The following is an 11,918-nucleotide window of genomic DNA, read 5'->3' as shown; positions in this document are numbered from 1 at the left end:
TTTAAAAGCACACACAACCCACAATTCCTCTATTCGCTCCGAAGAAGGGCTAATGCTCGAAACGTCAGCTTTTGTAATCGTTATCACTTCAACTTTGTTGATATATCCAAATTATTTGGTGTATAAATAAAGCTTATGTATGTAACTCTCGCATGCGAATAGAAGCGTTTAAGTGACATGCGCAAGAAGTCACGCATACTGGTCACGCGATATTGAATCGGTACCGATGGCGCAAGAGTTGGAGCGTTTCGCCGCAAACGAAGTTGATGAATATTTAGCTCGTATTCGCTACACAGGCCCAATAGAGCCAACTCTTGAAGTTCTAGAAGAGCTTCAAAGATGTCATATTTTATCAGTTCCTTTTGAGAACTTGAGTGTGTACGGAAAGGAGGAAATAGTTCTCTCCAAAGAATGGTTGTTCGACAAAGTCGTTCGAAGACATCGCGGCGGTTTCTGCTATGAACTTAACACAGTTTTTTCCCTGCTACTCGATTACATTGGATTTGAGTTTCAAAGGCATGCTTCAGAGGTATACAGTAGAAAAACAGGACGTATTGGACCCCCATTCGATCACATGATTCTCGTCGTAAATATTGAAGGTGCGCTGTGGTTGACGGATGTTGGTTTTGGCGATTCCTTTCTGACTCCTCTCCTCTTTGGCTGCTCCGCAGATCAACAGGAACAAAGTAGTGGGACGTATCGTATTCGAAAAGAAGGCGACAGGTGTTTCTACGAAGAGAAAGTGAAAACTATCGTCGACGAGTTTGGTAACGAAGAAAAAGCAAAAGTAAATTTTACTACCGACAACGAATGGTCTCCAAGGTGTAGGTTCGAACTCCTTCCTAGGAAAATGTGTGACTTTCATGAAATGTTGCTTTTCCATCAAACAGATCCAAAATCACCGTTTACCCACGATCGCATTTGTACCATGGCAAAACCCTGGGGAAGGATAACTTTTTCAGGGAACAAAGTGACCAAGTCAACTTACTTGGGCGACAACAAGATCAGAAAGGAAACAAAGGAACTTCTCGGCGGAGAGGAAGAGATAGTAAAAGAACTGGAACAACAGTTTGGAATAAAAAAGGAATCTTGTTTATACCCTGAGGGTTCCATGTATTGCGGATAAGATCAGAGTAAGGAAAGGAAGATTTAAACTATATGCTAACCGTACACTATTTTGCTTATCATCCAGAGATTGCGTGAGATTTATTAGGTGAATTAATTATTCAGGTCTCGTCACGCGATTCTAATTGAACAAAATAATAACGATTAGAATAAGATCTTCTGAAAAACAAATATATTTTGGCTCTCACTAGATTCATTCTATGTTGATTCCTTTACTGTAATCCATCGTTTTGTTTAATTTTCCATGCTTTTATGGACTGAACATTATTTATGGGGGGGGGGGGGGGGGGAGCGTCGGTTTAGTTTGGTTGTGTCATGATAATATTTACCTGATCCCTCTTTTTAAAAGTTTTGGGATATTCTGACATTCTTATGATTCCCCTCTCATTGGCAGTTAACTTGCAGTCAAATTTCTGTCCCTACTTTATAGTCTGTTGGCGACGACTGATCCTACCTCCTTTCCCTTGAAAACCATGTACTCCCTCCAAATGAAATTCTCCAACCTCCCCCCCCTGACACCTGACGATTACTGATAACTGTTGTAATTGTCGTTTTCGTTTCGCATGAATTTACGCTAAGAGTGTAACTAGCAGCACGTGTTGACTTCCGCTTAACCTGTTCTACATAAGCCACTGGCTTTGGTATCTTTCAAGGTGAGATAAAAAAGACAATGTATGCTTATCACGTGAGATTAAAAAAAAAGTTAAAAAAATATTTGCTTTGTGGTATAGGAAACGTCTTCCCCCACTGCACTCTTATCTGTTTAAGCAAACTGCTCACTCATTCTGCTTTCAGTCGCCACTAAACTTTGTGATAAACTTTTTGTCAATTCAATTTTTTTCTGTGTCTTATGTTGATGTTGTTTTTTGCTTTTTTAACCTCTGTTTGTTTGTTCGACATCAGCTAAATGACTGAATGCTGATCTCAGGTAAAAGGGAGGGCTTCAGAAAAAAGTACATTACCTACCGATTTTTTTAAAAGGAACTATTGGTTAAAAGTGGTGTGTAAAGGAACCTGCGAAAATATTTTTGTAAGTGCTTCTGAAGACCTCCTGAAATATTTTGATAACTTAGGATAGCAAATAAGAAACTAAAACTCAGCGAAGAAAGAAAAAAATTACATTCTAGCACATGTTCAAGGGATGAATATTCTTTCACTACAGTATTAGGTAAGTGTCTGCTGCTTCGAGGGACTGGCTCTGTCGCTTGAGCGAAAGGGGTCCTCAGTTCTTACACCATGTGAAACAGAAATTCCAATAATAAAATTTCGGGGACGTACTCTATTGAAGATCTGTCCATTTCACCTGAGATCAATATTCAGCCATTAACCTTAGGGTCAAACAAACAAACAACAACAACAAGATATATTTACAATGATTTATCCCAGTAGATCTTTTTCTGTTAGTTTTTATCTTGTTCCACGAGAGGTTGTGCGCTGAGAACTGAAAAACAGTGAGATGGTTGACTGGTTTCTCAAGGACAGTTCGTCAACCTTCGAAAGGAATTCACGTTATTTTTGACTGACGGGCAAACAGCGTATAGAAAAAAAGAACATTTTCAAAACGAAGTTTTTGTTTCACCTGAGCTGATCCGCAAACTATATATTCCAAACTGCTGTTCAAGTTTCTTTACCATCTCTTCCTCCTCACCGAGAATTCCTTTGTTTCCTTTGAGATTTTGTTGTCTCCCAAATAAGTTGACTTAATTAATCAGTTTGTTCCCTGAAAAAGTTATCCTCCCCCAGGGCTTTTGCCAAAGAACAAAGGCGATCGTGGGTGAGTTGGGTTTTTGAATGTGTTCGATGGAAAAGTAACATCTCACGGAAGTCACATATTTCAGTCTCTTGGAATGAAGTCAAACCTAAACATAAGAGATACATTCGTTGCCGGTGGCAAAATTTACCTCCTCGTTACAAAACTCGGCGACAATAGTTTTCACTTTCTTTTCATAGAAATAATGGTCGCACGTTTCACCCTGTCGTTGATCTGCAGAGCCGGCCGTCCAATGAGGAGAGGAGTCAGAAACGAATCGCATAAAACGACATCCCTTAAACACAGAACACCTTCAATGTTTACGACGAGAATCATGTGATCGACTGGGGGTCCAAAAAGTCCCGTTTCGCTTCTGAACACCACAGAAGCATGACTTAAATTCAAATCCAAAAGAATCGAGAAGGGAAACTGTTTATTAAGTTCAAACCGCTGCGATGTCTCCAAACGACTTTGTCGAACAACCGATCTTTGGAGAGAACTATCATCCTCTTTTCCGTTCACACTTGAGTTCTGAAAAGAAACTGATAAAATCAGTGACATCCTTAGAGCTCCTCTATAAAGTCAAGAGTTGGTTCTCTTGGGCCTGTGTAGCTAAATACTCATCAACTTCGTTGGCGGCAAAACGCTCAAACTCTCGCGCCACTATATATGGATTATTGACCAAGCGTGAGGTCAAGATGGCTGGATCGGATATTAGCCGAGTTCTTTTTTTTTTTTTTTTTTTTTTTGCGATGTTATGGACCTCGACTTCGTCTCAGTCCATACAAACGCGAAAAAAGAGAACGAAAATTAAAGCTTTCAGGTTTTGTGTATTGATATACATGATACTAACCGACTCGGAGCTGGCTGACTGACTGACTTACTGATTGACTGAACGACTGACACTAACTGACTGGCTGACTGGCTGACTGGCCGAGTGGCCGGCCGAATAACTGACTCGTCAAGGCTGACTGAACAGACGTACTGACAATACCCTCAACGCGTTTCACACGCGATAATCGATTCAAGTAAACCATATAAAGTTAGTACCAAGCGACTATTTTGTACCATCCGACCCTTCTACTTTCCCAAGTAACTTTTTTTCTGCGCTGGAGCTTGGGAAAGAAAGGTGCTACGAAATATAAAGATGAACCGCGGGTTCTGCAGTGGACATGTTTCGGCTCTTTACAAAGCCAAACTCAAAAGGACTAAAAAAACACTTCTCTGAATCATCAATTAAAACAAAGATAATATAGATTCAATAAAGTTCTTGGCCGGAAAAATTAGCTCACGTAATTAGCGAAGCATCTGCCTTTTTCGAGTTATTATAGATATTTTTTGAAATTGTTATCTCTTACCATTTACCGAGAGGAAGTCTGATGTTTTCGGGGATAAAATTTCTCCCGTGACATCAAGCTTAAACCAAAATCTACTCATTGAAGTGACCAAAAGACGTCATCACTGTATATTAAAATAACTCAAAAGGAACCAAAATCCGAGTAAACAATTACAGGTTCTTTCACTTTTTTTTACTTCTTTTTTTTTAGGAGTATTATCCTCCTAAAAACACTAGGAGTGGTCAGCATCATTATGGGGTTATTTGTCACGATTTAAAATAAACTACAAGTCAAAATAATGGACTCTATCTTAATCCTTCGGGCTCTTTCAAAGCAAGCGCAAAACGGAGAAAAATGTATTATCACACTTAGTCGGTATTTGATATTTCTGGAGTGTAAATTCGTGCAGGAGAAATAATCAATTCGATTTACTTTATCGCAGAATCTTGCGTGAAAATTTTATCACTACATCTGATAGAAAATGATTATTCATTTATCGGGCCATCTGTAGAGAGACACCAAACAAAACCCGCCCGGTATTATCCACTTTATTTTAAGGTTACCACTCACGCAAAATGTAATCAATCCGCCCAGCGTTAGAAGAAAAGAAAAAATGTTTCCGAGTATTACTCCCCTATCCATCCATTTTTCTTAACTTCTAACTCCTTGGGGTTCTTATCGGGATTTTTTCTTATTGTATGCCTGTGTTCCGTTGGTACTTGTAACGTCAGTGGATACACAGTGAGGAAGGTTCCAGTCCCCCGCGCTTCTTCGGGCGGCGAGGGTGGTTTTGTGTTCATCGAACTTTCCTCTCTAATAACCGCACAGACTGGATTCATGTCTGTGATAACAAGCTTTGGTCTCGCTGCCTCTTGGCTCGTTGCGAAAAATCGTTTTGCGCTGGATCTTGTAAAAGTCCATGAACTTCTTGAATCTCCGCGTGGTCCATTTGGATTAACCTGCCGCGCGTCGCCGGAAAAAATGTGGCGTCGAATCTGGCGATAAACGCGTTTTAGTCCATTTCGGAACTGGCTCGTAATTAATGCATACATAATAGGGTTACATGCCGAATTGATGAGCGATAACGCAGCTGCAGTTAGTAAAAATTTGTCAGGAAGTATCACCGAAGGAAATGCAGTTACTAATAATTGTATAGCGTAATATGGTATCCAACAGACCGTGTACACACCAAGAACGATATAAACCATGATCGTCTTTTTTGACGCCGAAAGATTTGCGTTGACGCCACCGCTCTTGAGTCTATTTCTCGCATCGCGAATTTGAATGTTTACAATCGTTCTAGCGTGCCTTCTTGCCACAACGTGAATCCTAATGTAACAGAAAACTGTAACCGCATAAGGGAGTATCGCGCAGGTAGCTGTTTTGAAGTAAATAAATCCATTTTTGTCAGGAGAATACCAAGAACATCGTTGACTGGGGTTAAGTGAAAACGTTCCCCAGCCCACAAGAGGACACAGCGAGACAAAAATTGCCTGTAGCCAAATCCAAGCTATTAGCAACGCTGTTCTCCGTTGAGTAACGATCGTTTCGTATTGTAGACAGTTTAAAATACTGTGGTAACGATCCAAAGCTATTACTGCGACCGTTAATGAGGAGCCGATTCCATAAAGCGAATTCAAAAAGCCGTAGAATTCGCAGACTAGAGCATAGCTCATGTCAGCTATTTGCTGGTCATCTTGCGAAAAAAGCGATTCGGCAGCTGCAGGTATTAAAATCATACCTGCCAAAAGATCCACCACACTCAAATTAGCGATGAAAACGTTCGTACATGTACGAAGGCGGTTGTTTCGCGCTAAAATGACCAATACTAACACATTGGAGATGATGTTCACAACAGCTGTTAAAACCAGCATAAGGGCTAAAAATATACTTGAAGTTGGCGACAGCGCGGGCGAGCTTTTGTCCATTTTTGTGCTATTTTCTGTCGTGTCCATGATAACTTTCAACCAATATTCTACGAAGTATCCTTCGAATTATCCTTCCACTTATCAATCCAAATGCTAATTTGCGAGGCCAGCTCGCGTTTCTTAAAACTTTTCCGAATCTCCTTATCCTGACTACGTCTACTCCACTGACTTGCGCACTCGCTGCACACCGCACAAAGCGCGATAAATGCACGTAATGTTTCTCCCGCAGATTTTTCCATAGTTTTGATTTGACCATAACACTCACCTCATTCATATTTAATTTTTGTTTTTGCCTCTGTGGTAAGTCTGGAGGCGCAAAAATATGGTATCATTATTCAAAGATGTAAACAGGTTAGGCGGTGAGTTTTATCAGCTATAATTATGTGTTTTATTAAGGGTTTCTTCTCGTGTAAAATAAAATGAGCTAAGTGAAAAACTATTCAATGAAAACATATTTGAATATCAATCGTGTGTTTATTTTCAATTTTTAGAAAATGGAGCGTTTGAAAGAGTTCTTAGAATTGACATTTGCTATCTATTGAAACTTAATCTTCTGTGATATTTAGACTTACGAATTTTTTTTCCCTTTTGCGAACTGCAATCTAGATAACTCTCGCCCAACATGAACGCTAAATTTCTTGTTTTTGATCATCTGGATAGTTCCACTGTGATGATTGGTTATCAAATATTAATGCTGTCTTTGTGTTCACAACAGTTTTTCCATGATAAAAGATTTTCTTGAAGGGCGAAAAATGCGACGAGGAATATTAATTTGGCGGCTCCTTCAGTCAAAGGTCTTTTTGCCTCCGTACAAGATATTTGCTGTTGTAAAGTAAAAGTGCTGAAGTTTTGTACTTGACTCTTTGTATTGGATGCAAGGAACGTGCTCCGTGTGTATTTGAATGTGTAACTAAACATGCTTTTTGTTGTCAAAATAACTATTTCGCTTTGTCAAAACTGAACAACCACCTAGATACCTTTGCTCAAATATGTTCATGTATACCCTGCAACAAATTAAGCTTCTTTCATTTATAAACTTCTCTAAGCTCAAGAAAACCCTTTGAAAATCCCCGAAGAAGTCTTTCAGTCAGAACGTATCTGCAGAGTTCAACATAGTTTACAGAGAAGTTTAATTAATGTTGCCAGCATATTGAAAGGTAGTAAATTGAAGGCTAAAATTAAAATTTTCAATTAGACTTATTGCATCGAAAAACTATGAATGAATCCATAAGGGGCTTTAAAAGCCAAATATTTGTGTCTTACCGTTGAAATCTTTCCCTAAGCCTGTAGTGCTTTGTCTTCTAGAATCAACTAGCGAGCTCAATAACTCTTTTTCTAAATCCAGTTAATAATGTTTGCGGATCATTTTGACGCGACTGCCATTGTATAACTTAAGCACATCTGCTTAGCTAATTTGAAATCACTCCAAGCATTCATTCGTCGGTACGTAAGTGTGAACATGCTACAGATTGTTTCTTCAGTTTTAAAGCTCTAAATAGTGATTTTAATCAATTCGTTAAGCTTAAAAAAGAGAGACTTGGAAGCGTTGGACGACCACTGCAATATAGCTTATTTTTCAATAAATGATATGCGATGAAAAAAAGGGAAAACGTTTGAACGTCAAGCTGTAATATTCAGGTCGGTTGAGCTAAGGCAATTTCGAAGTCTATGTTTGCACAGTTCTCTCTGAATGGGTCAGTTTAATTTGAAATTAAAACAATATGAAATCTTTCGATTTAACTGTCTTCGAAACAATAAATTTCGTTTCTTGCCGGCGTCTTTTCGCAACATGCACCTTATAAATATCCTTAAAATTAGGTGTCCTGTTGGTCCAATAGTCAGCTATTTCTAGAGATTATGGCATTGACCTTCAAGCTTTCCTACGTGCCGCCCCAATGCCATTGGCTACACGAAAAATTACAGTTATTTCATGGCACTAAGGTGCTTATTGACTTTCTTTCAAGGTGGAAATACAACTTGTACCTAATGTAAAAGTGTTCCTTGCATGCATTTTCAATGAAACATATCTCGTCCTGGTGACTGAGAAATTTTGATTTCGATCTAGGAAATCAAAAGTTATCGTGCTGTGATTAAATCTAATATCTCCTTCGATTATCTACTGACAAACTGTTAAAGACATTGAATCGTCTGCAAATTAATTTTGCTATCTGTGTATTACAGCGGGGTTTTATATTAATTAAAAATCAAACAATATTCTCATAGTGGCAATGTGAAGGTCATTTTCGCTCCTTGCATGACAAATTCATCAGTGTCCTTTGCAGTTAATTACGCGTTGTGACAGGCACACCACCCGGAAATCTTAATGACGACAAGGAAAAAAAAAAAAGAAAAAAATCAACAATAATTCTGATAAGATCTTAGACACGCAAAATTATTTTCAAACAAAATATGTCTCGAGTTGACTTTGTACAAGTTTTTTCAATTTACAGATCTGGAATAATCAAAGTCTTATCCATGAAGATCCGTAGAGACTTTAATTAGATTAGTGACGCTAGAATGATCTTGTCGAAAGGGACCAGAGGTCTATAACCTTGAGGGTAGTAAAGACTCAAGCCCAAGGTTATTATTGGCGTCCATACTGCTCTCAAGGTGTTGAAGTGACTTTGGGCTCAAGATTGGTCCCTAATGAGCTCCGACTTTATCCAAGATTGCGTTGATTTTGTTTTAGTGTGCTCTTTGATTGGACCAGAAAACTCGCGTCATCCTGTCGACCAATCACATGCAAATGTACACCCATGTTCTCCTTGTTCACAGGCGTTTTCCCGCGCAACATGCGATTTACTTGTTGTGCCTACTGCCTTCCTTCAAGGAAGACCGTGGGTGGACAAAATGGCGGACTATGAGTCTCTTATGACTCGAGTCGACTCCAGTAATATCAAGGGTTCAACTCCGACCCCGGCGATCATTGAACGGATCTCATTGTTTCGGGAACTGTCATTGCGTACTTGAGCCGAGAAGGCGACCGTAAAATGTCTCAAACGACTCTCCTGAGACAACTTCGTTTCCAGGCTCTCTCATCTTTCCGCCCCTCCTCTCTCTCTCCAGGGGGCGGAAAGATGAGAGACCCTGGGAACGAGGTTGTCTCCTTAGGCTGCAAAATCACAAACTCTATTACCACAAGACTCTGTTCATTTGCAATCCGCCATGCACCTGATCTTAATAATTGCTGCAAAATACTGCTTCAAACCAGTTTGAGAAAAGTATGACGCATTCTACGTTGTTGATCCAAGCAGAATGCTAGACACGTGTCACATATAAGTTTGGTAATACTAGCGGCAAGAAAGAGTTATCATAGCGCAGAAATAGAAAATTGGAGCTCGGAAACCTAATTTCGGAGGCTCGATTCCTCATGGACAAACATTAACATATTATTTATTTGTCCTTGTTCGCTTACAACAAGACCAACTCTGTATATTTACCTTTAAGGTGATTCCTCAAAAAAAAAAAAAGTTATCGAAAAAAGGTTTGAAATTTTCCTTAAATGTTCCTTACCAAAAATCTGTTTCGAAAATACAATAAAAAAGACTGGTTACCGTGCTTGTTTAAGAGATATGATGGGCCAAACTTATCTCATTTATGTCCTACTGGTACTACTGATCATGCGCGTCATTTCATCGTTCACGGTACATTTTGCTGTAGCTGGAAGCAAGGGTTTTTAAAGTTACGCTTGAAAAAAACTTGATAGGTAGAAAGTCTCGAGCGTTTGGAACAATTCGATCAGCAATTTGAGGAAAAATCACGCAATTTAAGAGACAGCGACTCAAAAGTTCCTCGAGTCGTTGCTTTCAAAGTCATGATTTGCATTATGGAGTAACGGGCTTTGTACACAGTTTTAACTATATCCTCTTTTCCCTTCGATAATTTTTTTTTAATTTCTCCAAAGGAGATGATTTGTACACCAAATTTATACAATAAAAAATGTGGGTCACCATGCTCGTTCAAGAGCCAAAGACCATCGCACCTTTTTACCTTTTCCATTGATTGAAAAACAATACCGTGTTCTCGGAGCGCTTATTCACCTGATTACGTGATTTGTATGCGCAGTACAGCATATGCAATCCAATACCGAGGAATCACCGTAACAGCTCTGTATGGGGAATTAGCTCAAATGGTAGAGCGCCCGCTTCGCATGCGGGAGGTACCGGGATCGATACCCGAATTCTCCAAAATGTTTTGTTTCATTAAAATTTTTTGAAAAGAAAAACCATCAGTGACTTATGAAGTTTATTTGACAAAGCTTCCCCAAAAAAATCACAGATATACATATGGTAAAAAAAAAAAAGAATAAATAACTTTGATATTGACCATCCTGAATCCTGCGAGGGGAAGAAAATTGAAATGGGCCGTGCGGGGGTCGAACTTACAACTTTGCTGGTTATCTGAACCCGTTTCGTAATTTTCGAAATGATATACTTTGCATTAAACGTATGCTGCAAGTGGTGATATTGAAGTTTTACTGCGAAAAAAAGTAATGATAAAGGTTGAAAACGATTCACTTTGTCCAAGTTTTTATCCCTTTTCTATGTTGGCAATATGATTTACCAAATATGGTCATGGTTCCCAACATTTGCAGGAAACGTAGATCGCACAAACTCGACGAACTTTGATGCGTACTGGAGTCGAAGAACCAAAGCTGGTAATGGACATTTTGAGGTAGCTCGCGAGTAGGCCATCATTACCAATATCGTGTGGCAGGAATGTTTCTTTGCCCCCGAGTGACTCTAAAGCCTTGTGCAATGCGAGCCTGCGAGGGATCTACAAGGGATCTGGCAGAGATCTGGCTTTGATATTTATTATCAGCGTCAGACCACTTTTAGACCCCTCTCCGTCTTGCGTTGCTCAAGGCCTCAAACTTACCCGCAGGCGAAGAAACTCTTTTACTGGGCCGAGTTATTCAAAGGTGGGTTAAGATAACCCAGGAGTAGGGTAAAATTTGATATCAGATCTGAAAGCTTTAGAAGAAAATTCAGTTTAATTCAATTTGTCTACAATTTGACGATTGAATGATCTAAAGAATTGGGAAAATTATCCCCAAACGGCTTTTGAACAGAGAAATATAGAAACCTGGATTAAAATTCAGCCTTAATCGGCCTACGAATAATGGGGCCCTGATGCAAACTATCCCTAGACCTTCTTTATCATTCATACACCCTAGCAACAGGATCGCAGTTAAGTTCCTTCCCTTCGCAGTTAACTTCCTTCCCCGTTAAAGTTTCAAGCTTGCATAACTTCTCAGGTCTTCCTAACACCCCTCGTGTTTATATGAGCTGAGACCATTTGTTAGAATTCCTCGAGTGCTTTATTAATGGTTCAATCTAAAAATAATTATTATGGGAGCAGTGATTTTAGTAAAAACTGTGAAAAAAAGTAATACACCACATTGGTCCGTGTGAGACTTGAACTCACAACCTTGGCGTTATCAGCACCACGCTCTTCCGACTAAGCTAACGGACCAGACACACTTTAATCAGATTGTAATAATATGGAGACTGGTAATCAAATGAGTAGCGCACCATAAAGTAATTCTTCATCAGGTGACATTGAAAAAGCACCCGCATCTTTAGCAAAAGGCCAGGTACCATGCAAACAAAACAAAAGAACTCAACATATCTTGACGGAATTTATGCGTTTCTCTCAGAAAAACGACCAGGAATCATCTGGATGGCTTGTGCATCCGTTTGATCACGTTTTTAACTGACATATGGAGAAATCAATCGGTCGCCATTAAGACACTTGAACTAAATTTTATAGGATTAT

The 11,918-nt window shown here is 39.3% G+C and overlaps 2 protein-coding genes and 1 non-coding gene across 3 annotated transcripts; 1 reads left to right on the top strand and 2 right to left on the bottom strand.

Moving 5' to 3' along the window:
* Positions 1 to 199: 199 nt before the first annotated feature.
* Positions 200 to 1,317, top strand: LOC111338455 (arylamine N-acetyltransferase, pineal gland isozyme NAT-3). The gene is given in 1 exon segment (XM_022944959.2): positions 200 to 1,317. A coding segment is annotated over 1 exon segment (927 nt). The 5' UTR covers positions 200 to 226; the 3' UTR covers positions 1,154 to 1,317.
* Positions 1,318 to 4,744: 3,427 nt separating this feature from the next.
* Positions 4,745 to 6,339, bottom strand: LOC111338465 (melatonin receptor type 1B-B). Its single transcript, XM_022944976.2, has one exon. It carries the CDS (start codon positions 6,165 to 6,167, stop codon positions 4,839 to 4,841), a length of 1,329 nt encoding a protein of 442 aa, XP_022800711.1. The 5' UTR covers positions 6,168 to 6,339; the 3' UTR covers positions 4,745 to 4,838.
* A 5,203-nt stretch (positions 6,340 to 11,542) lies between these two features.
* On the bottom strand, positions 11,543 to 11,615 carry Trnai-gau (transfer RNA isoleucine (anticodon GAU)). The gene has a single exon. It is a non-coding gene; the product is annotated as a tRNA-Ile (tRNA).
* Between the last annotated feature and the right edge of the window lie 303 nt (positions 11,616 to 11,918).

This window comes from Stylophora pistillata, chromosome 9 (genome assembly GCF_964205215.1).
Source record: "Stylophora pistillata chromosome 9, jaStyPist1.2, whole genome shotgun sequence".
NCBI lineage: Eukaryota > Metazoa > Cnidaria > Anthozoa > Scleractinia > Pocilloporidae > Stylophora > Stylophora pistillata.
The sequence above is the reverse complement of the archived record's forward strand: the minus strand, read 5'-3'. Positions and strand labels throughout refer to the sequence as shown.

What these genes read in the sequence shown, in the direction of transcription:
- LOC111338465 (XM_022944976.2), bottom strand. Translation starts at nt 6,167, where the DNA reads ATGGACACGACAGAAAATAGCACAAAAATGGACAAAAGCTCGCCCGCG.